General features: G+C 35.5%; 1 protein-coding gene across 3 annotated transcripts in view; it reads left to right on the forward strand.

The window, feature by feature from the left end:
• Positions 1-21,895, forward strand: part of LOC149804531 (E3 ubiquitin-protein ligase UBR2-like) — a 214,651-nt gene that overhangs the window by 139,074 nt on the left and 53,682 nt on the right. For all 3 annotated transcript variants that reach the window (XM_089941199.1, XM_089941180.1, XM_089941188.1), the window contains 7 exons: positions 559-653; positions 6,667-6,917; positions 9,865-10,020; positions 14,038-14,178; positions 15,524-15,688; positions 17,049-17,158; positions 19,731-19,842. In XM_089941199.1, coding sequence (XP_089797325.1) covers positions 559-653; positions 6,667-6,917; positions 9,865-10,020; positions 14,038-14,178; positions 15,524-15,688; positions 17,049-17,158; positions 19,731-19,842 — 1,030 coding nt within the window. The remainder of the gene's footprint in view (positions 1-558; positions 654-6,666; positions 6,918-9,864; positions 10,021-14,037; positions 14,179-15,523; positions 15,689-17,048; positions 17,159-19,730; positions 19,843-21,895) is intronic.

Consider the following 21,895-nt stretch of genomic DNA (forward strand, 5'->3'; position numbering starts at 1 on the left):
GTTTTTTTCTAATTTCATGGTGTTTGTTTTTGTAATAATATTATTATATGTTTTTTATCTTATAGGTGTTGTCTAATGTTGTAAAGCATTTAGAGCTTCTAAAGATTAGGCGCTATACAAAGTCCTCATTATTATTATTATTATTATTATTATATAACATTAAATATGTATACATGGTATGAAATGAATACTTGATTAATGGAATATCCACAATATGTGTCTGTGAAGGATAGAGAAATATTAATTGAAGGGATTTGATTAATGATGAGTCATATCTGATTCCCAAAATATTGTTCCCTGAGAGATCTTGTTCTTCTACCCATGTATCCCATGTATGTAGGCAATACATAGGGAATAATGTTTTCTCTTGCCCATATGACATTATTTTGATGACATTGTTTAATACACAGCGATAGGTGCACTATCATGTTGCAGTATGTACAAACATGTTCATAAATCCCAATGTTTAGATATAACCTCGGCATGATTCCAGTTTAGCACTATCATTTTGGCAATAAATCCTTATCCACATTGTACATTATTACTTTTTTCCTTCAGATGGAAGGAGCATCTTAGAGCTTTTGGAGTCACTTGTGGGGAGTCCTAACATTTCCCATGAATGTCTTAGAGACTTTCTCAGCTGGGTCCTAAAGGTAAGACATATTGCTCCCCTACCTCACCCCCATCTCTTTCAGTTCAGTCCAACCTGTCTTAAATATCAACATCTGGAAATTGAGCAAATTCTATTGAGAAGACAGGTGATTGCATAATGGAGAGTTCACAGGATGACTTAAAGTGGTGGTTTAAAACAAAAGTTTGCCTAAAACAGATGTCCTTCAAGGTAGTCCTAACAAGAATACATTCAGGTGACCTTCAAGGCATCTTTGATTATATTTCAATGAAGTATTCTTCAAGGCAAGTCTTACTATATTGCATTGAGGTGATCTTTAAGTCATGACTAACTATATTATAGTAAGGTGACCTTTACGGCTGGTCCAACTTTATTACAGACAGGTGACCTTCAGGGCTGGTCTGACTTTATTACAGTCAGGTGACCTTCAGGGTAGGTCTGACTATATTAGGTGACCTTCAAGGCAGGTCTGACTATTTCGTTCAGGTGATCTTCAAGGCAAGTCTGACTTTATTACAGTCGGGTGACCTTCAAGGCTGGTCTGACTTTATTACAGTCAGGTGACCTTCAGGGTAGGTCTGACTATATTAGGTGACCTTCAAGGCAAGTCTGACTATATTACATTCAGATGACCTTTGGGTAAGTCTGACTAAATAACAGATTAGACCCTGATACAGTCAGGTGACCCTCAAAGCAGGTCTGATTCTATTAAAGTCAGGTGACCTTCAAGGCAATTCTGATTATATTACAGAGGGGTGAAATGAAGCATTTGATTTATATGTTTTGTTATGGAATTGTTCAGTGAGGTTTAGGTTTTGATGTTTATGTACATTATTCCAAGCTGAAGAAGGTTTTCATCATTGAATCATCTCCCTTCATTTCAAGGAAATAAAGTAATAACCAATGGATCCTGCGGCTAATGTGGGTATGTGAGAAAGCTTGCCAATAGTTTCTCTTGGGTCGGTGGTTCTTTCCTGGTTTTTCCCGGGTTCTTCCTCCACTATTAATACTGGCCGCCATGTATAGCCTATTGTGTGCTGAAAAATGGCATTAAACCCTAAAACAACAAAAACAACAACAACCAATGGATCCTACCCATCATTGTTATATCCCATGCATGTTTCATGTCAAAACATTCCTTCTTCACCGAAGTTTATAGATTGCTTTAAAATTTTAATTCATCCTTCTTGTAATAAAGCAATGGGTTGAGGAGGGGGAATGCTAATTTAATGGATCTTTATACGTGTCCAAGCTGGTCTGTTAGATTTATATGTGTCTAATCTGTCCAAACTGCTTGTGAGAACCAAGCTTATGTGTTCAATCATGGTAGGTGCCATGTTTTATATATTTCCAAGCTGGTATGTTAAAGCCATGATTTATATGCGTCCAAGCTGGTATGTTAAAGCCATGCCTTATATGTGTCCAAGCTGGTATCTTAAAGCCATGCCTTATATGTGTCCAAGCAAGCTTTATATGTGTCAAAGTGGGTATGTTGGGATCAAGCTTTATATGTATCCAAGTTGGTATTTTAGAGTCAAGCTTTATATGTTTCCATGCTGGTACGTTAGAGTCAAGCTCTGTATGTATCCAAGTTGGTATGGTATAGTCAAGCTTTATGTGTGTCCAAGGTGGTATGTTAGAGTCACGCTTTATTTGTATCCAGGTTAGTGTGGTATAGTCAAGCTTTATTTGTATCCAAGTTGGTGTGGTATAGTCAAGCTTTATGTGTGTCCAAGTTGGTATGGTATAGTCAAGCTTTATTTGTATCCAAGTTGGTATGGTCTAAGTCAAGCTTTATTTGTGTCCAAGTTGGTGTGGTAGAGTCAAGCTTTCTTTGTATCCAAGTTGGTATGGTATAGTCAAGCTTTATGTGTGTCCAGGTTGATATGGTAAAGTCAAGCTTTATGTGTGTCCAAGTTGGTATGGTATAGTCAAGCTTTATTTGTATCCAGGTTGGTATGGTCTAAGTCAAGCTTTATTTGTGTCCAAGTTGGTGTGGTAGAGTCAAGCTTTATGTGTATCCAAGTTGATATGTTAGAGTCAAGCTTTATGTGTGTCCAAGTTGGTATGGTATAGTCAAACTTTATGTGTGTCCAAGTTGGTATGGTATAGTCAAGCTTTATGTGTGTCCAAGTTGGTATGATAGAGTCAAGCTTTTTGTGTGTCCAAGTTGGTATGATAGAGTCAAGCTTTATGTGTGTCCAAGTTGGTATGGTATAGTCAAGCTTTATGTGTGTCCAAGTTGGTATGGTATAGTCAAGCTTTATGTGTATCCAAGTTGGTATGGTAGAGTCAAGCTTTATGTGTGTCCAAGTTGGTATGGTATAGTCAAGCTTTATGTGTGTCCAAGTTGGTATGGTATAGTCAAGCTTTATGTGTATCCAAGTTGGTATGATAGAGTCAAGCTTTATGTGTATCCAAGTTGGTATGGTAGAGTCAAGCTTTATGTGTGTCCAAGTTGATATGATAGAGTCAAGCTTTATGTGTGTCCACATTGGTATGGTATAGTCAAGCTTTATGTGCGTCCAAGTTGGTATGGTATAGTCAAGCTTTATGTGTATCCAAGTTGGTATGATAGAGTCAAGCTTTATGTGTGTCCAAGTTGGTATGGTAGAGTCAAGCTTTATGTGTGTCCAAGTTGGTATGATAGAGTCAAGCTTTATGTGTGTCCAAGTTGGTATGGTATAGTCAAGCTTTATGTGTGTCCAAGTTGGTATGATAGAGTCAAGTTTTATGTGTGTCCAAGTTGGTATGATAGAGTCAAGCTTTATGTGTGTCCAAGTTGGTATGGTATAGTCAAGCTTTATGTGTGTCCAAGTTGGTATGGTATAGTCAAGCTTTATGTGTGTCCAAGCTGCTCCATGAGTACCAAGTTCTTGTTTTTGTGATCTTAGAATACCATTATGAATAAAGCCTAGAAAACATGACCACATTCCATAGTTTGGGATCCAATTGATGACTGCATACTTACTAGTTGATCTGTCTTGTGGGGTGGAACAGCATGCTACATGTCTGCGGCATGATTTCCCAATGCTAGACATCACTATAAACTGTCACACTGCAGACATCATAACGATATGACTGAAAACTTGTTAAAGCTACCTTAAAAATCCAAATCACACACACACACAGACACACACACACACACACACAGACACACACACATACACATACACACACACCCATAAAGACATTAATATATGTATTGAAAAGAACATTGTCACCAATAATGGGACTTGAATATTGATGCATACATTTTAGACATGCTTGTTAAAAGAACAGTTTTGAACCATTTGAACCAAATTCATGTTTTTCTTCAGAACCACGCAAGTTGTGCATGGCCTTGAGGGAATATTTTGACATGGGCATTTAAACTTAATTATCTCACTAATTGTTGATTACATTGAGTCGAAATTGTCACATATTGCATGAATTGTCATATTGCATAATTAAGAAATGTGATCTTAAATTGAGCCTATCCAGCTCTTCTTCTGTCAATCCTACTTCATGTAAAGAAATGGGATGTTAAGTTTAGCCTGTCTAGCTTTTCTTCTGTCGATCCTACTTCATGTAAAGAAATGGGATGTTAAATTGAGCCTGTCCACCCATTCTTCTGTTAATCCATACAATAATGCTTTTGATTGATATTGCTTTCAGCAAGATTTCATTTACAGCCTAATCTTGGTCAGATGTTTGTGAATTTAGTTGTCACCAGTCTATATCATCATTTAGCAGAGTTATAACCCTCAAGTTCCCACCTGTGTTCATACACAATAACGCCCTTAATTAGTATTGCCTTTAAACCAAAGTTGGTACATAGTTTGTTGATAAGACCTTGGGTTGGTATGATTATAAGTTTCTATAGCATAATTAGCACCTGATTTTCACACCCAACCACTTTACACATAAAAACTGTTTCTATTATAATTACGTTTGAACCAAAGTTTGTGTCCAGCTTGGTATTGATTGCCAGACATATCCATCTTTTGTACAGAAACCCTCTAATCATTATCGAATTTCAAGCAGAGATTATAGGCATCTTGATTTTGATGAGCCCAGGGCTGAGTCTTATTTTCAGTGTTCATAATAATTATTTAACAGAATTATAGCCCATGATTGTTGGATCCTCCATTTCTGCACAAATCCATATATATGTTGGATTTCAGTCAGATTTAATAGACACCTTGTTGTTACGTTGTTAGCTAAGTTTGATTCTCAGCATCCTTTATCTGTATTCATTAGAGTTATAGCCCCATACATATTCACCTCTCTACAGTGATACTCTGTATTCATTAGAGTTATAGCCCCATACATATTCACCTCTCTACAGTGATACTCTGTATTCATTAGAGTTATAGCCCCATACATATTCACCTCTCTACAGTGATACTCTGTATTCATTAGAGTTATAGCCCCTTTCATATTCACCACTCTACAGTGATACTCTGTATTCATTAGAGTTATAGCCCCATACATATTCACCTCTCTACAGTGATACTCTGTATTCATTAGAGTTATAGCCCCATACATATTCACCACTCTACAGTGATACTCTGTATTCATTAGAGTTATAGCCCCATACATATTCACCTCTCTACAGTGATACTCTGTATTCATTAGAGTTATAGCCCTATACATATTCACCTCTCTACAGTGATACTCTGTATTCATTAGAGTTATAGCCCCATACATATTCACCACTCTACAGTGATACTCTGTATTCATTAGAGTTATAGCCCCATACATATTCACCTCTCTACAGTGATACTCTGTATTCATTAGAGTTATAGCCCCATACATATTCACCTCTCTACAGTGATACTCTGTATTCATTAGAGTTATAGCCCCATACATATTCACCTCTCTACAGTGATACTCTGTATTCATTAGAGTTATAGCCCCTTTCATATTCACCACTCTACAGTGATACTCTTTACCTTTGCTGAGTTTTGGAAGCTTTCTAAAACTACACATTATTAATATTGGATTTCAGCCCAGTTTTATATAAAGCATTTAATGATGAGACCTTTGCTGAGTTTCATAAGCTTTCTAAAACTACTTTCTTCTGGTGAAAAGTGGGGACATGATTTTGTGTTATTTGCTTGTCATTAATAGTCCTGTTTGTTTTCCTTAGCTGTTCATGTGTAGTTTGCATTTGTTTGAAAGAGCCATTTTGAAATGCATTGTTGTATGTTTAAAGGATGTCTAAGAGTTTTAGATAATGTACTAAATGTAAAACATCTCCAGTAACGTCCAACAAAAATGTAAAATCTGTTTTAAAGAACGATTTCTTCAGATTGACAACTCTTTGCCCCTCAACCATGTAGTTACATAAGACAGTATGAAAGGGTTCATAATGCATCTGATCCCTAAAATGTCTGTCTATTAAGTGCTGTGGTGACATGCTTGCTTGCACCTCTGCAGATTCAATGGCCTAAGTAGTTAGAGCATCTGATTTGGATGCAGGAGGTCACAGTTTATAAACCCCAGCCAAGTAATACCAATGGCTTATTAAAAATGGCACTTGCTTTGCCTCACTCAGCACTCATCATTAAGAGGTTAGTGTTAGGACTGGGCAGCTTGTTGTCAGGATAATATGACAGGGTGGGACATGATGCTACATGCCTGCAGCATGATGCCCTAGTGCTAGATATCACTATAAACTGCCACACTGCGGACATTGTAGCGATATGACTAAAATTGTTAAAGCTACATTAAAATTCCAAATCACACACTTGCACACACCTATCTTGCTCCCTTGGTTTGGTCCCCAGTTCCAGTATATACATGGGTTTAAGTTCTTCCAACCAAAGATAGTTGTTTCACCTTTGATCTCCTATTTCTTCCACTTAGCAACCACCCTTAGCCAGCTTCTTCACCAATACAATCCCACGCCAACTTCTTAACCATTAAAACTACACATTGAAAAATTTGAGAACTTGTTTACTTTCAGTGGAAAATAAATAACATATTTAGAAATGATTTTACCTGAAAATGATTTTAAAATATATCTTAATCAATGTTTTTTTATATAGGTATTTTCTGAGGTTCGCCAGATGAAGAACCTGCCAGCAAGCTCAGGAAGTCTGGATCAGCTCTCCTCAGACACGGATGTCAAGATGGAGGTAGAGAAAAAGAAAAAGGCTGAGAAGGCAGCTAAGCGGCGAGCAAAGCTCATGGCACAAATGTCTACCATGCAGAAAAATTTCATAAGAGAGAACTCTGAACTGTTTGAGAATACTAGTACAGAACTAATACCACGGACCGATTCTGATATGGACCTGAGGTGAGAAAAAGCAGACCAATGAAACATTGATAATTGTTCTGACCTAAAGATAACATTGTGTTGCCAGCATTATCAGTAATGAGACATGGGTTTCATGTTCCCATGTGATGTTATCAGTGTTAAGAATTGATATCAAAGTAAAATAATATTATAAAGATCAAAGTTGTGTTCATAGTTTAGACCTTGTATTTAGCAGTCTTGGTAAGATCAACATGGTGTTCAGAGTTTAGACATTGTGTTCAGTAGAATTGATAAGATCAAAGTGGGGTTCATCATTTAGACATTGTGTTCAGCAGTCTTGATACAGATCAAAGAGGTAGTTCATAGTTTAGACATTGTGTCCAGCAGTTTTGATAAGATCAGACATGGGTTTCATCATTTAGACATTGTGTTCAGCAGTTTTGATAAGATTAAAGAGATAGTTATGAGTTGAGACATTTGTGTTCAGCAGTCTTGATAGAGATCAGAGAGTTAGTTCATAGTTCAGACATTGTGTCCAGCTATCGTTATACAGATCAAAGTGGTGTTCAGAGTTTAGACATTTTGTTTAACATTCTTGATAATATCAGAGTGATGTTTAGACATTGTGTTAAGTAGAATTGATAAGATCAAAGTGGTGTTCTGAGTTTAGACATTGTGTTCAGCAGTCTTGATTCAGATCAAAGTGCGGTTCAGAGTTTAGACATTTTGTTTAAAAGTCTTAATACAGATCAAATTGGCATTCAGAGTTTAGACATTGTGTTCAGCAGTCTTGATACAAATCAAAGTGGTGTTCTGAGTTTAGACATTGTGTTCATTAGAATTGATAAGATCAAAGTGGTGTTCTGAGTTGAGACATTGTGTTCGGTAGTCTTGATACAAATCAGAGTGGTGTTCTGAGTTTAGACATTGTGTTCATTAGAATTGATAAGAACAAAGTGGTGTTCTGAGTTGAGACATTGTGTTCAGCAGTCTTGATACAGATAAAAGTGTGGTTCAGAGTTTAGATATTGTGTTTAGCAGTTGAATCAAGATACAGGTCATTGTAGTGTGCACAGCTGAGACATTTTGTTAAGGATTAATACAGATCAAAGTGTTCATTGCTTGGAAATTGTTTCAGCAGTTTAATAAAAGTACAGGTCATAGTGGTGTGAACAACTGAGACATTGTGCTTATCAGTCATAGGATATAAGTCATAGTGATGTTCTTAAATGCCCCACTCATATAAATAAAATGATAAAATGCTGGACCCCAACCAGAGTGAATAAATTCTGACATAAAGGAAGTAAGGCACAAAATTGATAAGATGCAAACATTAAAGGACTTGGATGGGTACTGAAAGAGGACTTTGATAGGTACCGAAAAAGGACTTTGATGGGTACAGAAAAAGGACTCAGATGGGTGCAGATAGAGGACTTGGATGGGTATATAAAAAGGACTCAGATAGGTACAGAAAAAAGACTTGGAATGGGTACAGAAAGAAGCCTCATATTGGGTACACAAAATGGGACTTGTATGGATATTGAAAAAGGACTTTCATGGATACCAAAAAAGGACTTGCATGTGTACAAAAACAAAGAAATAGAACTTAGATCTGAATTTTTAAAACTGTTGAATAAAATAAAAAATACTTGAGAAATATTGTCATGAGTGTGAAAGAATACACCCCTACTTACTCACAATGTGATAATAATACCACAACTTATCTACAGGTTACTGCTAAAGCGCTTCCAGACTTTTTTCACTAGCTTGGCAACCAGATAATTCACTAATGACAAGGATAAACTTAAATTAGTTTGTAAAATCAAAAGTACCAGATTTGAAAAACAAATTATGTTCCTGTAGGTGAGCAGGATCTTTTTTTTCACTGTTACATTTAACTTTTATAAAATCTACAAGCTTAGATGCAGTAGGACTAAAACAATTTGAAACATTTCAGCATCCTTAATGACAAGGTTTATCCCTTATGATAAATTTAAGTGAAAAAAATAGTAGTTTCTATGTTGCATTGAAGTGCACAAAAGTTACTCCAATCAACAAGAATGGATTTAAATCAGACTTGGAAGTTACAGGCTTGTAAATCTTGTACCTTAAACCTGATTTGCTCATACAATCTGGAAAAAATATTCTGCGCTGTGGGCTGCCCAGACACAGTTGCATAAAGGGTAATGAAAGGGCAGATCAAGCTTCAATTTCCAAATGGAAGATTCCATATACTGACTTCAGTTGCTATATAAATCAGCATGTTCTTTGTACTTGGCAAAATATGTGGAATGAAGACTTTACAAGCAAACCATAAAACAAAAACCCACTATTGGAGAGCAGCACCCCATGTATAGAACAGATCACAGAGCAGAAGTGGTATCGTACTGGTCGTGTGTCGGACATACACACCTGACTCATGAACACCTACTCAACATTCTGCATACTATGCCAGTGTCCACTGACAGTACAACACATTTGTATTGAGTATGTTGACTTCCACCCTTTGATACAGAACTATTTTATTATGAACTTGATGAAAAAACTGTATGATGATGTACTACCCAAGAAAGTGTCAGACATTTGAAGTAATGGTGTTGATATAAAAAAAGCTGACCATGTGTTTTAAGGACTTATGAGCTGCGTCTAGTATCTTTTATTTTATATACAGTTTACAGAATTTTTGTATATTTACCATCTATATTTTATCTTCCTGTACTTTATACTTGTTTGGAAGGATTTATCTCAAGTTTTTGTGGACTTCTTCATTTTTATAGTTTTATACCCACTATTGTGCTGAGGTGAAATGTTCATACATTCATGTTATTGTTAATAATTCATGTTTGTATATTATCTATCCTGGGTTCTTCCTCCGTCAAATTTACTGACTGCCACATATGGAATTTATCTTGTGCTGAAAAATGGCATTAAACTCACAAAAACGAACAAATGCTATCTCAATTCATTTCTATTTCATTTCTTTCAGTGAGAATATGAACACAAGCTTCCCCATAGCTGTTGGTCAAAGAAGGAGTGTTCCACCCCCTCCCCAGCCTGCCAGGGGGACCTGTATATTGTGTCAGGAGGAGCAAGATATTATCCACAATGGGAGAGTCATGGTTTTAACAGCTTTCATTCAGAAGTATGTCATTCATTTTTATAGTGTATATTTTAAACCAAAAAACTTTAACAGGTGCTTAATACTTTTCATCACATAAATGCTTACATTGTCTTCACATAATGCTTACCTTGTCATCACATAATGCCTACCTTATCATCACATAATGCTTACCTTGTCATCACATAATGCTTACCTTGTCATCACATAATGCTCACCTTGTCATCACATAATGCCTACTTTGTCATCACATAATGCCTACCTTATCAATAATGCTTACCTTGTCATCACATAATGCTCACCTTGTCATCACATAATGCTGTACTTATCTTTTCATCACATAATGCTGTGCTTATCTTTTCATCACATAATGCTGTGCTTATCTTTTTATCACAAAATGCTCTTGTCATCACATAATGCTTTGCTTACCTTGTCATCACCAATCCGGTGGCCTAGTGGTTAGAGCATCCGCCTCGGATGCAGGAGGTCATGATTTCGATTTTGGCCGAGTCATACCAAAGACTTACTAAAATGGTACTAACAGCTGCCTCGCTTGGTGCTCAGCATTAAGAGGTTAGTGTTAGGACTGGTCAGCCTGGTGTCAGGATAATGTGACTGGGTGGGACATGATGCTACATGTCTGTGGCATGATGCCCCAGTGCATGACATCACTATAAACTGTCACACTGCAGACATTGTAGCGATATGACTGAAACATTGTTAAAGCTATGTTAAAAATCCAAATTACACACACACACACACACACATACTTTATATATGCACAGTCATATTACTGTGTAGCATAGTTAAAATTCTACTTCATGTACACAGTCAAATTAATGTGTAGCATAGTTAAAATTCTACTTTAAAACAGTCATATTACTGTGTAGCATAGTTAAAATTCTACTTTACATACAGTCATATTACTGTGTAGCATAGTTAAAATTCTACTTCATATACACAGTCATATTTCTTTGTAGCATAGTTAAAATCCTTATTCGTATACACAGTCGGGGCCCCGAGTGGCCGAGTGGTCTAAAGCACTTTCTGTCACAGATCACTGCTATCTCACCTCTGTCTGCTTGGGTTCGAGTCTCGGGCTCGGCCAATGCGGATATGTGAGAAAGCTTGCCGGTAGCTTCTCGTGGGTCGGTGGTTCTTTCCGGGGTTTTCCTGGGTTCTTCCTCCACCATTAATACTGGCCGCCATGTATAGCCTATCTTGTGCTGAAAAATGGCGTTAAACCCTATAACAACAACATATACATATTCCTGTGTAGCATAGTTAAAATTCTACTTCATATACACTCATATTACTGTGTAGCATAGTTAAAATTCTACTTCATATACACAGTCATATTACTGTGTAGCATAGTTAAAATTCTACTTAATATACACTCATATTACTGTGTAGCATAGTTAAAATTCTATTTCATATACAGTCATATTACTGTGTAGCATAGTTAAAATTCTACTTCATATACACAGTCATATTACTGTGTAGCATAGTTAAAATTCTACTTTAAAACAGTTATATTACTGTGTAGCATAGTTAAAATTCTGCTTCATATAGACAGTCATATTACTGTGTAGCATAGTTAAAATTCTATTTTAAAACAGTCATATTACTGTGTAGCATAGTTAAAATTCTACTTTAAAACAGTCATATTACTGTGTAGCATAGTTAAAATTCTACTTCATATACACTCATATTACTGTGTAGCATAGTTAAAATTCTACTTCATATAGTCATATTATAGTCATATTACTGTGTAGCATAGTTAAAATTCTACTTTAAGACAGTCATATTACTGTGTAGCATAGTTAAAATTCTACTTCATATACACAGTCAAATTACTGTGTAGCATAGTTAAAATTATACTTTAAAACAGTCATATTACTGTATAGGATAGTTAAAATTCTACTTTAAAACAATCATATTGCTGTGTAGCATAGTTAAAATTCTACTTTAAAACATAGTCATATTACTGTATAACATAGTTAAAATTCTGCTTTACATACACACAGTCATATTACTGTGTAGCATAGTTAAAATTCTACTTCATATACACAGTCATATTACTGTGTAGCATAGTTAAAATTCTACTTCATATACACACAGTCATATTACTGTATAACATAGTTAAAATTCTGCTTTACATACACACAGTCATATTACTGTGTAGCATAGTTAAAATTCTACTTCATATACACACAGTCATATTACTGTATAACATAGTTAAAATTCTGCTTTACATACACACAGTCATATTACTGTGTAGCATAGTTAAAATTCTACTTCATATACACACAGTCATTTTACTGTGTGGCATAGTTAAAATTCTACTTCATATACACACAGTCATATTACTATGTAGCATAGTTAAAATTCTACTTTACATACCACAGTCATTGTGTAAAATGAAAAGTAAAAAGTTATTAAATGTAAACCCTAGTGGCAGTCACTCTCATTGACAGATGATATTATTAAATGTAAACCATTGTGGCAGTCACTGTGATTGACAGTTAAATATATATAAATGTAAACCATGGTGGCAGTCACTAATTTAGTTCTCAGTACATGTGATGTTTTGCAAGTGAACAGTTTTATAATGGTTGTCATATGACTTTTTAAAAAAATGAAATGCAAAATCATAAGGATGTCTGCTTTGTAACATCAGTGTTTCCTGTGGAATTTGAAAATAACTTCATCATTATATTATTACATCACTGATATGATGTCACTTGTCAGCTCGGTGTATACAAAATGGCTGATTGAATGTAAGATGACAGTTACTTCAGACTCGTAGAACAGATTTTATACGGTTTGAATGATCCTAAAACAATTCTGTGAAAACAGTGACAAAGTCGATGACTAATATATGACACCTGAGTTAAACATTAGCAACATTGATCTGCCATAAATGGGCCATGCAGGCTGTCTGTGTAAGATTTCTTATTTGAGCTTATTGTATCGTAGTTAAGAAATGGACTCATTAACATGCACTTTTCTTGATATTTGATAAGAGAAATCTGTGACCTTTAACCTGTGCAATTGTATTTTTAAATACACATTGTAACAGCTGGTGACAGTGCATTGTTTCCTTTGCTTTTCTGTGTAATAACCCATTTAGTGTATATATAAGTTGGATCTAACTGCCAGTTTCATAGACCCAGATTAGCCATTGCATAATTTTCTGACAGATCTGGATGTGTGCAGATTGATAAGAGTAACCCATAGAATAACTAGCATTCACCCAGATCTGCTAGCAAATTATTCACCATTAATTCCAGGTCTTTGTTGTTTGCAGTTGGACCTGACCCAAATTATAGGCGAGTATATGCTATCTTTAACAAAGTGTAGCATTAGAAAATACACACCATCGTATGCATTTTTTCATTATTTTAGATTGCTTGGATTCTTAACTTCATAAAAATGTAAATATTTCCAGATGAAAATTTCTCAAACACTTCACAAGTGAGCAGATGTCCCTAATGGCCAAGTGCTTTAAAGTGCTTGCCTTTAACAATCACTGCCATCTTACCTCTGGGTGGGTTCACATTTTGGGCTCGGCCAATGTGGGCATGTGAGAAAGCTTACCAGATCCACCAGTTACACTGGCCACTATCTATAGCCAATCTTGCATTGAGAAATGGTGCCAAACCCAAAACAAGTGATCATTCCTATTGATCCTAGATGAAAACAATATCACTGTCACCATTTGCAAAGAAAATAATACAGTGAAACCACTATTTTTTATCGGTTTGCTCTATTGCATGGATTTTAAGATGGCTATAAATTGTGAATTTAAAAGTCAATAACTTTATTCAAAATGATGAAAAATGGTGCTTATAACAACTTTTTTAGATAAATTTGCAATACCTGTTTATTGGTATCTGCACACTGCAGGCAAGAAAAAATGAAAATTTTGAACCAAATCACTTTATGTCAAGAACATATTTTCTGCCCCCAAATTGTTCTGAATTTTGCATTAACTATTAACCCAGAACTAAATGTGTATTATCTCTGGTGTTTCTGCAGGTCCACAGTGCTGTCCCAGTCTCGGGTCAAAGTTTTGTTGAAGGGGGAGGAGCATGACCCATTGTTCATGACAAGTGATCTCTACACAGGTACTCACACTGGGTCCTGTGGCCATACTATGCATGCAGACTGCTGGCAAAGGTACATTAACACCATCCACCTTTTATGATACGACATTAGTTTGTCCTGCTATAAATATAATTTTAGAGCATAATTTTACAACTATACTTATTTCATATTAGATTTATATAACACTTTGACAGGTTACAGTATAATTTTACATCTGTACTTATTTCATATTAGATTTATATAACACTTTGACAGGTTACAGTATAATTTTACATCTATACTTATTTCATATTATATTTATATAACACTTTGACAGGTTACAGTATAATTTTACATCTATACCTATTTCATATTATATTTATATAACACTTTGACAGGTTACAGTATAATTTTACATCTATACCTATTTCATATTATATTTATATAACACTTTGACAGGTTACAGTATAATTTTACATCTATACCTATTTCATATTATATTTATATAACACTTTGACAGGTTACAGTATAATTTTACATCTATACCTATTTCATATTATATTTATATAACACTTTGACAGGTTACAGTATAATTTGACTATACTTATTTCACATTAGATTTATATAACACTTTGACAGGTTACAGAATAATTTTACATCTATACTTATTTCATATTAATTTAAGTAAAACATTTATAGATTTCAATTATTTGCTGCCAGAGCTTGCAAACATATATTCTTAATCAATTATATTTTAAAATTTCATATATGAAATGAGTTATTCTGTATAATCCTTTACTTATGCAAATGAGAAGCCAAATGTCACCATACTTTTAGGGGGTCATATCAATCAGTGCATAGAAATAAAGAGAGGAGAGTTCATCTTATTATGGTATTCCTCAAGGGAATCTTCCAGTCTTCAACCATAACATTATGCTTGCTTTTTATTTGCCTTAGGACAATAGGTTTCATCTTTATCTATATATATGAAAAAATTTCATACTGAGTTTCAGGAAAATGGTCTTGACTGATTGGTGGAGTTTTTATATTGATCTTTAGAGTTTGTATGTTTCTGTTGGATGAATTTTACAAAACTACAGGCCTTCAGAATTTCTCTTTCTCAGATGTTATGCAACAATTTAGACAGCACTTGGATCTAACTTAAATAAATTAAAGACTGGCTTTAAGACAGATTTTTTTTAATTAAAATTTTATCTTGGGTATTTTTGTCAGCATTTGAACTTGGGAACTTTTCAGTTATTCTCCATAGGATATCTCAGAAACTTGACTGACCATAATTTGGCACAGTTTTATTGTCTCCTCAATTTATTGAAGATGGTTTTATACTTGCAAGATAGTGAAATTGTAAATGGACATTTTTCCCTGAACAAATAATGCATAAAAAATAAACATAACTATAATTTTCAATGTTCAACAGATACTTTGATGCAGTACTGGCCCGAGAAAGAAGGCGTCCATTGCGGTTACGTCACAACTTTAGCTATGATATTGATAAACTGGAATTTCTGTGCCCTCTCTGTGGTTGTCTCAGCAATACCGTCATCCCCATTCTTCCACCATTGTCAATGCTAAGGTCTGAGAGGTAAATTATCCTTTATGTCCCCACCTGGCAAAAGACGAAGGTGATATTCCATTTTTAACTCGTTCTATCAACATTTGAGTTACTGATCCTGTTGGTAAGACATGGTATTGCAAACAGTTTCAGTACACCATCCCTAGGATGGTGGTGATTTTTTTCTTCTAAAGTTACATATATGTACATGATAAAGAATAAATCAATAATGGAATCCGACACACTGCCTGGACACGTGTATGAGATGCTTTTGTAGGATCTGCAATGACTAAGAAACTACTCAGTGGCTTACAAACTTGTAACGTTTTAAAGTCAGATTTACTAATCAAATGGTGTGTTAGCAAACATGTTCTTTATAGGTAAATACTGTAGTATGAAAAAATATTTATTAGCATTATGTTTTTGTCTAAATCAACATGTTGGGCTGTAACAAATTCTGTTGTGTAATTTGCACTGTAACAAATTCCGTTGTGTAATGTGCGCTGTAACAAATTCTGTTCAACTTCTGCACTTCACCAAGCAATGCCACATTCGATTTAAAAATCTGAGTTACATACCTTATGTAAAGAATTAACATAAAAACCATACTAAACAATCATTGTAAGCAAAGATGTTAAAACTTGTAATTTAATTGGAATGGGTAGTTCCTGCATCAATGACTGCCACATGCATGTTCATTTACACATTTACCGTCTTGAAAAGACGTACAGCAGGCAGTACACTTTTTTAATACTAGGTTTGTATGTTTGCCCAAGCATTTTAAACCTAGGTTGTTTCAGTTACTGGGTATTCAGACTTTTTGTTGGGTAAAAATTTGCATAGACTTAATGGTTGCCATGAATTTAAAGATCCAACAAACACTGATCACCATGACAATAATAGGACCTCCTTCCCAATCCATACATTTAAAAATCCAAACAAACATGGATCACCATAAAAATAATAGAACCTCCTTCCCAGTCCATACATTTAAAAATAAAAAAATCCAACAAACATGGATCCCTCTGTGAAAATAATAGGACCTCCTTCCCAATCCATACATTTAAAATTCCAACAAACACTGATCACCATGAAAATAATAGGACCCCTTCCAGTCCATACATTTAAAAATCCAGCAAACACTGATCCTTCTGTTAAAATAAAAGCCCCCGCCATTTCAGTCAATAAATTTAAAGACCAAACATGAAACTAATAGGACCTTCCCAGTCCATGAATTTGAAGACCCAACAAATGCCGATCCTGCTGTGAAAATAATCAGACATCCTTCCCAATCCATAAATTCAAAGCTCTACTGGAATTTGTTATCTCCTTCATTTTGAGGAGTTTTGTATTCTGTGACCTAAATGAATTTGATGTGTATTATTGACAGTACTGATGAAAAAAAGGAGGTTCAGCTGACTTTCCCAGACTGGCTGGATGGTATCCACAAGACTGTACAGAAAAGTATCAAGGAGGCAGAGCAAGACAAGGAAACTAAAGGTACATACCCTCTCATTCCTGTTAATGTATTGGAATTTATCTTGTCCAGCCTTTTAGTATTCATGATACCTTGCTGTACTGTTATCTAATACAGCCTTTGAATATTCAGGATACCTGGCTGTACTGTTATCCTATTCAGTCTTTGAATGTTCAGGATACCTGTCTGTAGGATTATCTTAACCAACCCTTGAACTTTAAGGATGCCTGGCGGTAGGGTTATCTTATCCAGCCCTTGAATGTTCCAGATACCTGGCTGTAGGGTTATCATATCCAGCCCTTGAACTTTAAGGATACCTGGCTGTAGGTTTATCTTATCTAGCCATTGAATTTAAGGATATCTGGCTGTAGGGTTATCTTATCTAGCCTTACAGTATTCAGGATACCTGGCTGTAGGGTTATCTTATCCAGCCATTGAACTTTAAGGATACCTGGCTGTAGGGTTATCTTATCTAGCCTTACAGTATTCAGGATACCTGGCTGTAGGGTTATCGTATCCAGCCCTTGAATGTTCAAAAACCACTGTAGGGTTATCTTATCCAGCCCTTGAATGTTCACAAAACCACTGTAGGGTTATCTTATCCAGCCCTTGAATGTTCACAAAACTACTGTGGGGCTATCTTATCCAGCCCTTGAATGTTCACAAAACCACTGTAGGGTTATCTTACCTAGCCTTACAGTATTCAGGATACCTGGCTGTAGGGTTATCTTATCTAGCCTTACAGTATTCAGGATACCTGGCTGTAGGGTTATCTTATCTAGCCTTACAGTATTCAGGATACCTGGCTGTAGGGTTATCTTATCTAGCCTTACAGTATTCAGGATACCTGGCTGTAGGGTTATCTTATCTAGCCCTACAGTATTCAGGATACCTGGCTGTAGGGTTATCTTATCCAGCCATTGAACTTTAAGGATACCTCGCTGTAGGGTTATCTTATCTAGCCTTACAGTATTCAGGATACCTGGCCATAGGGTTATCTTATCCAGCCCTTGAATGTTCAAAAACCACTGTAGGGTTATCTTATCCATGTATGTTCAGAATACCTCTCTGTAGGGTTATCTTATCCAGCCCTTGAACTTTAAGGATATCTGGCTGTAATGTTATCATATCCAGCCCTTGAATATTCAGGATACCTGGCTGTAGGGTTATCTTATCCATCCCTTGAATATTCAGGATACCTGGCTGTAGGTTTATCTTATTCAGCCCTTGAATATTCAGGATACCTGATTATAATGGCAGCAGTATTTAGCATGTTCATGCCTCCTTATAATGGATTTGATATATAACATTCTGGATAACCATTTGATCTGTCCAAAATATTTTGTCTTCACTGGCCAGATTGGGCTTAGAAGAAATTAAGTTTTGTAATGCTGTTAGACTACTCCACTCTGACGTCTTTGTCATAGTGCCTAAAGACAAGAAAATGAGCCATGTCTTATTTCACGATAATAATAGTTTAATATGAGTTTCTTTGCTAACTAATTCTCATGCTAATCCACAAACAGGATTTGAATGAGGAATATAAGGAACAGTATATTAGGGCTAATGTTATATTTGCAGTAATAAAAAAAAATGTAGCTACCATACATACTTGCTGTGAGCCAGGTCCAACTGCAAACAATGTAGACAGTACTCCTAACAAAATGTGAAACCAAATCTGTTGGTGCATTATGTAACGGGAGATCTGGGTCTATTCAGTTTGCAGTTGGACCCATCATTGAAGTGAGCATATAGAGCATTCTCTTTATACTGGCAGAAATCAGGTTGCGTTAGGGGATAATAGTTTTGTATTTGAGGATCAGTTTCCCTTGGGAATTCTTTTCATTATTGCCTGAAATAAGGACAGGAAATCATGGGGGGGGGGTATTTCTGATTGCATCCAGACATATCTTGTTTCAAGAGATTTTCATTCTGCTGGATGCTTAAGTGTATAAAATATACTGATTTTGATTGGCTATTTTGTCTGTACATGTGTAGAAAGGTGAAATTTCTTTTTTTTTTTTCTTATCAGACCCATGCTTTTTATGTGGTGGCCCCTTTCTACTCTAAATCTCAAACAGTTCAGATCTATCTGATCTAGACCTAATGGCAAATGCTGTAAAATTATTGTTCCAAACCAGTAATTTTTGGCTTTCACAGTCTACTTAACTTATTATGTTTTATTACAGATCTTCATCATTCACCTTTTCTGTAATACCATACACTTTAGTGTAATGTAAATGATGTTGACACACAGCTTGGAACCTGTGTACTACTTTATGACATGTAAACATGGCTCAGAGGGATAATGAGTTACGGGTGGTTTTACTACTGCAAATTTCATTCTGCTGGATACATGTTTTGCTACAGAAAAGCCACCATTATTGCCCTTAAGTCTTCAAAAAATTATGTTATCCCCATTCTGTCTGATAAACCATTGGCTGTAAAACAGTTGCACAAATGTAGTTTCCTGTGGCTCCGCATCACAGGGAGAGTAATGAAATCAGATGACATCAAGTTTATATCATGTGAAGAATCTTATATTTCCATACAAGTATTATTTTTTTTATTTATTTTCTTTTATTTCCCAAACAGAGGATACTCTCTTGTTCCAGCCCTGCCCACTATCAGCCATCACCAAGCTGATGGCAGAAAGTGTTGCTAGAAATTTTCAGCTTTTGTGGGGTTTAGATCAAGTGGAAGAAAGGTAATTGTGTCTTTGATGGATTCTGACATAAAAAGATGTATAATTCTTATTGGTTTATTGTTCGTAAGTTATGTTTTTGTTTTAAGAAAGTGTATTTCATCAACAAATACCATAAGTAAAACAATTAATGCTAGCAACAAATTGCATCTGGTAGTTGATAGATATACCTTTGCACCAAATAGCTAAACCCTGCCCGCTAGAATTTCCCTACATCAAAAAATAGCATTGGCATTGCTTAGAGAGGAACTCTTACATGAATGTTATGCTAATTGTCCATGATGTTATCGCAGATAAGAAAAGAATTCAAGAAAAGCAATACTGTAATTTGGAACAAGTTGCAGAAAATCCATAAGGTTATCACAGGTATGGAAAAAATTACAAAACAAACAAAACTGTAGCTGGGAACTAGTTGTTAATATTCATTTGAAGTTCATTTTCGTTATCAGGTTATTTATGTATTCTCCTTGAAATGACAATGTAATTTTCAAGATGGCAGATGTTCACTGACTTGCTTTGGCATTGTACTCAATGGTTACTGTTTAATCATAGATGTTCTTCCACTGAAGGCTTTTAGTTATAGTATGGGAGTACATACAGTTGTGCCCATTTTAAACCACACACACACGCACACACTTCGGCAGCCACATGTTTTTATATGACTGGCATCTCATGGCACCATTGAGTTTGTGTCCAAAAGTACTCCTCTAAGAAGGTCATCCTTCTAACATGGTCAGTGGTTGGCATATTGATGTAAAAACTGTCAAATTTACTGCTCATGAGTGGCTGTACAATGAGATTTACAGATAGAAATATCTCTTCTGTTAGTTGATTTCTAAACTCGAGACTTTTGTTCATCATGTTATGAAATCAACTTTAATCAAAAGGTTATTGTTGTTGTATGGTTTAACACCATTTTTCAGTACAAGATAGGCTATACATGGCGGTCAGTATAATTGATGGAGGAAGAACCCTGGAAAAGCCCGGGAAGAACCACCGACCCGCGAGAAGCTACATGCAGGCTTTCTCACGTACCCACGTTAGCCGAGCCTTTGACTCGAACTCACACAGACAGAGGTGAGATGTCAGTGATCCGTAACGGTGAGCGCTTTAGACACTCGGCCACTCAGAGCTCCCTTAATTAAAAGGAAAATAATATAGATACAGGTTTTGTCACTTTGATAATTAATGGCTGTTATTACCACTGATAATCCTCAAGAAGACAAAAGCACAGTATTGTTGACCTGAGGTCATTGTGCACATCTAGTTGCCAAAAGGTAAAAATGGTATCTTAGCCATTGTGGTTTGTCTATCATAGATTATGAAATGCATTTCAGAGTATACAAGACTAGAATCAGATGAGCATGTGAAAAGCTCAAGTCCTTTGCAAGCACTGAAAATCTTGTGCATTAACTTCTAATTGCCTATGAAGGAATAAGGTTTTGCAAAAGGTGCAGAGTGCTATCAGATGTACACAATTAAGCAATTCAACTAAACATAAAGAATCCTTTGATCACTGCTAAGAAATGTCAGAAAGATTCAAATTAACATTGTAGTTAATACATTCTGCTGCAGCAGTGGAAAAATGGAATCAGTGGAGAGTGATAGTTACAGCCCAGATTTAATTTATATTGTTGTTTTTGCACCATGATTGAGGATTATTCATAATTATTTTGCATAACATTGACAAGTTTTATTATGTTGTTTCCTTAACATTCTTGTGATTTTTACATAAACATTTAAATATTTAAAAATGAACTATGCCTTTCATACTTTATATGTAATTATTACTCACATTGTGTGATCCTCTCTAGAATGACCACCCCTCTTATAAGTCCACTTTCCTACCACAAAAGGATTGACCACATAAGAGGGGGAACAACTGTAATAAAGTAATGTATAGGTTAAAGTTGTATAACCTTAGCCTTGCAAGTTGCCCCAAGAAGGCAGGAACATGTTACTTTTGATGGGAATTTATACCCAAATTGGCATGAACATGTCACTTTTGATGGGAATGCATGCCCTAGATGGCCAGAACAAGTCACTTTTGATAAGA

The sequence above is a fragment of the Sinohyriopsis cumingii genome, chromosome 2, assembly GCF_028554795.1.
Source record: "Sinohyriopsis cumingii isolate HCF-2022 chromosome 2, ASM2855479v2, whole genome shotgun sequence".
Taxonomy (NCBI): Eukaryota; Metazoa; Mollusca; class Bivalvia; order Unionida; family Unionidae; genus Sinohyriopsis; species Sinohyriopsis cumingii.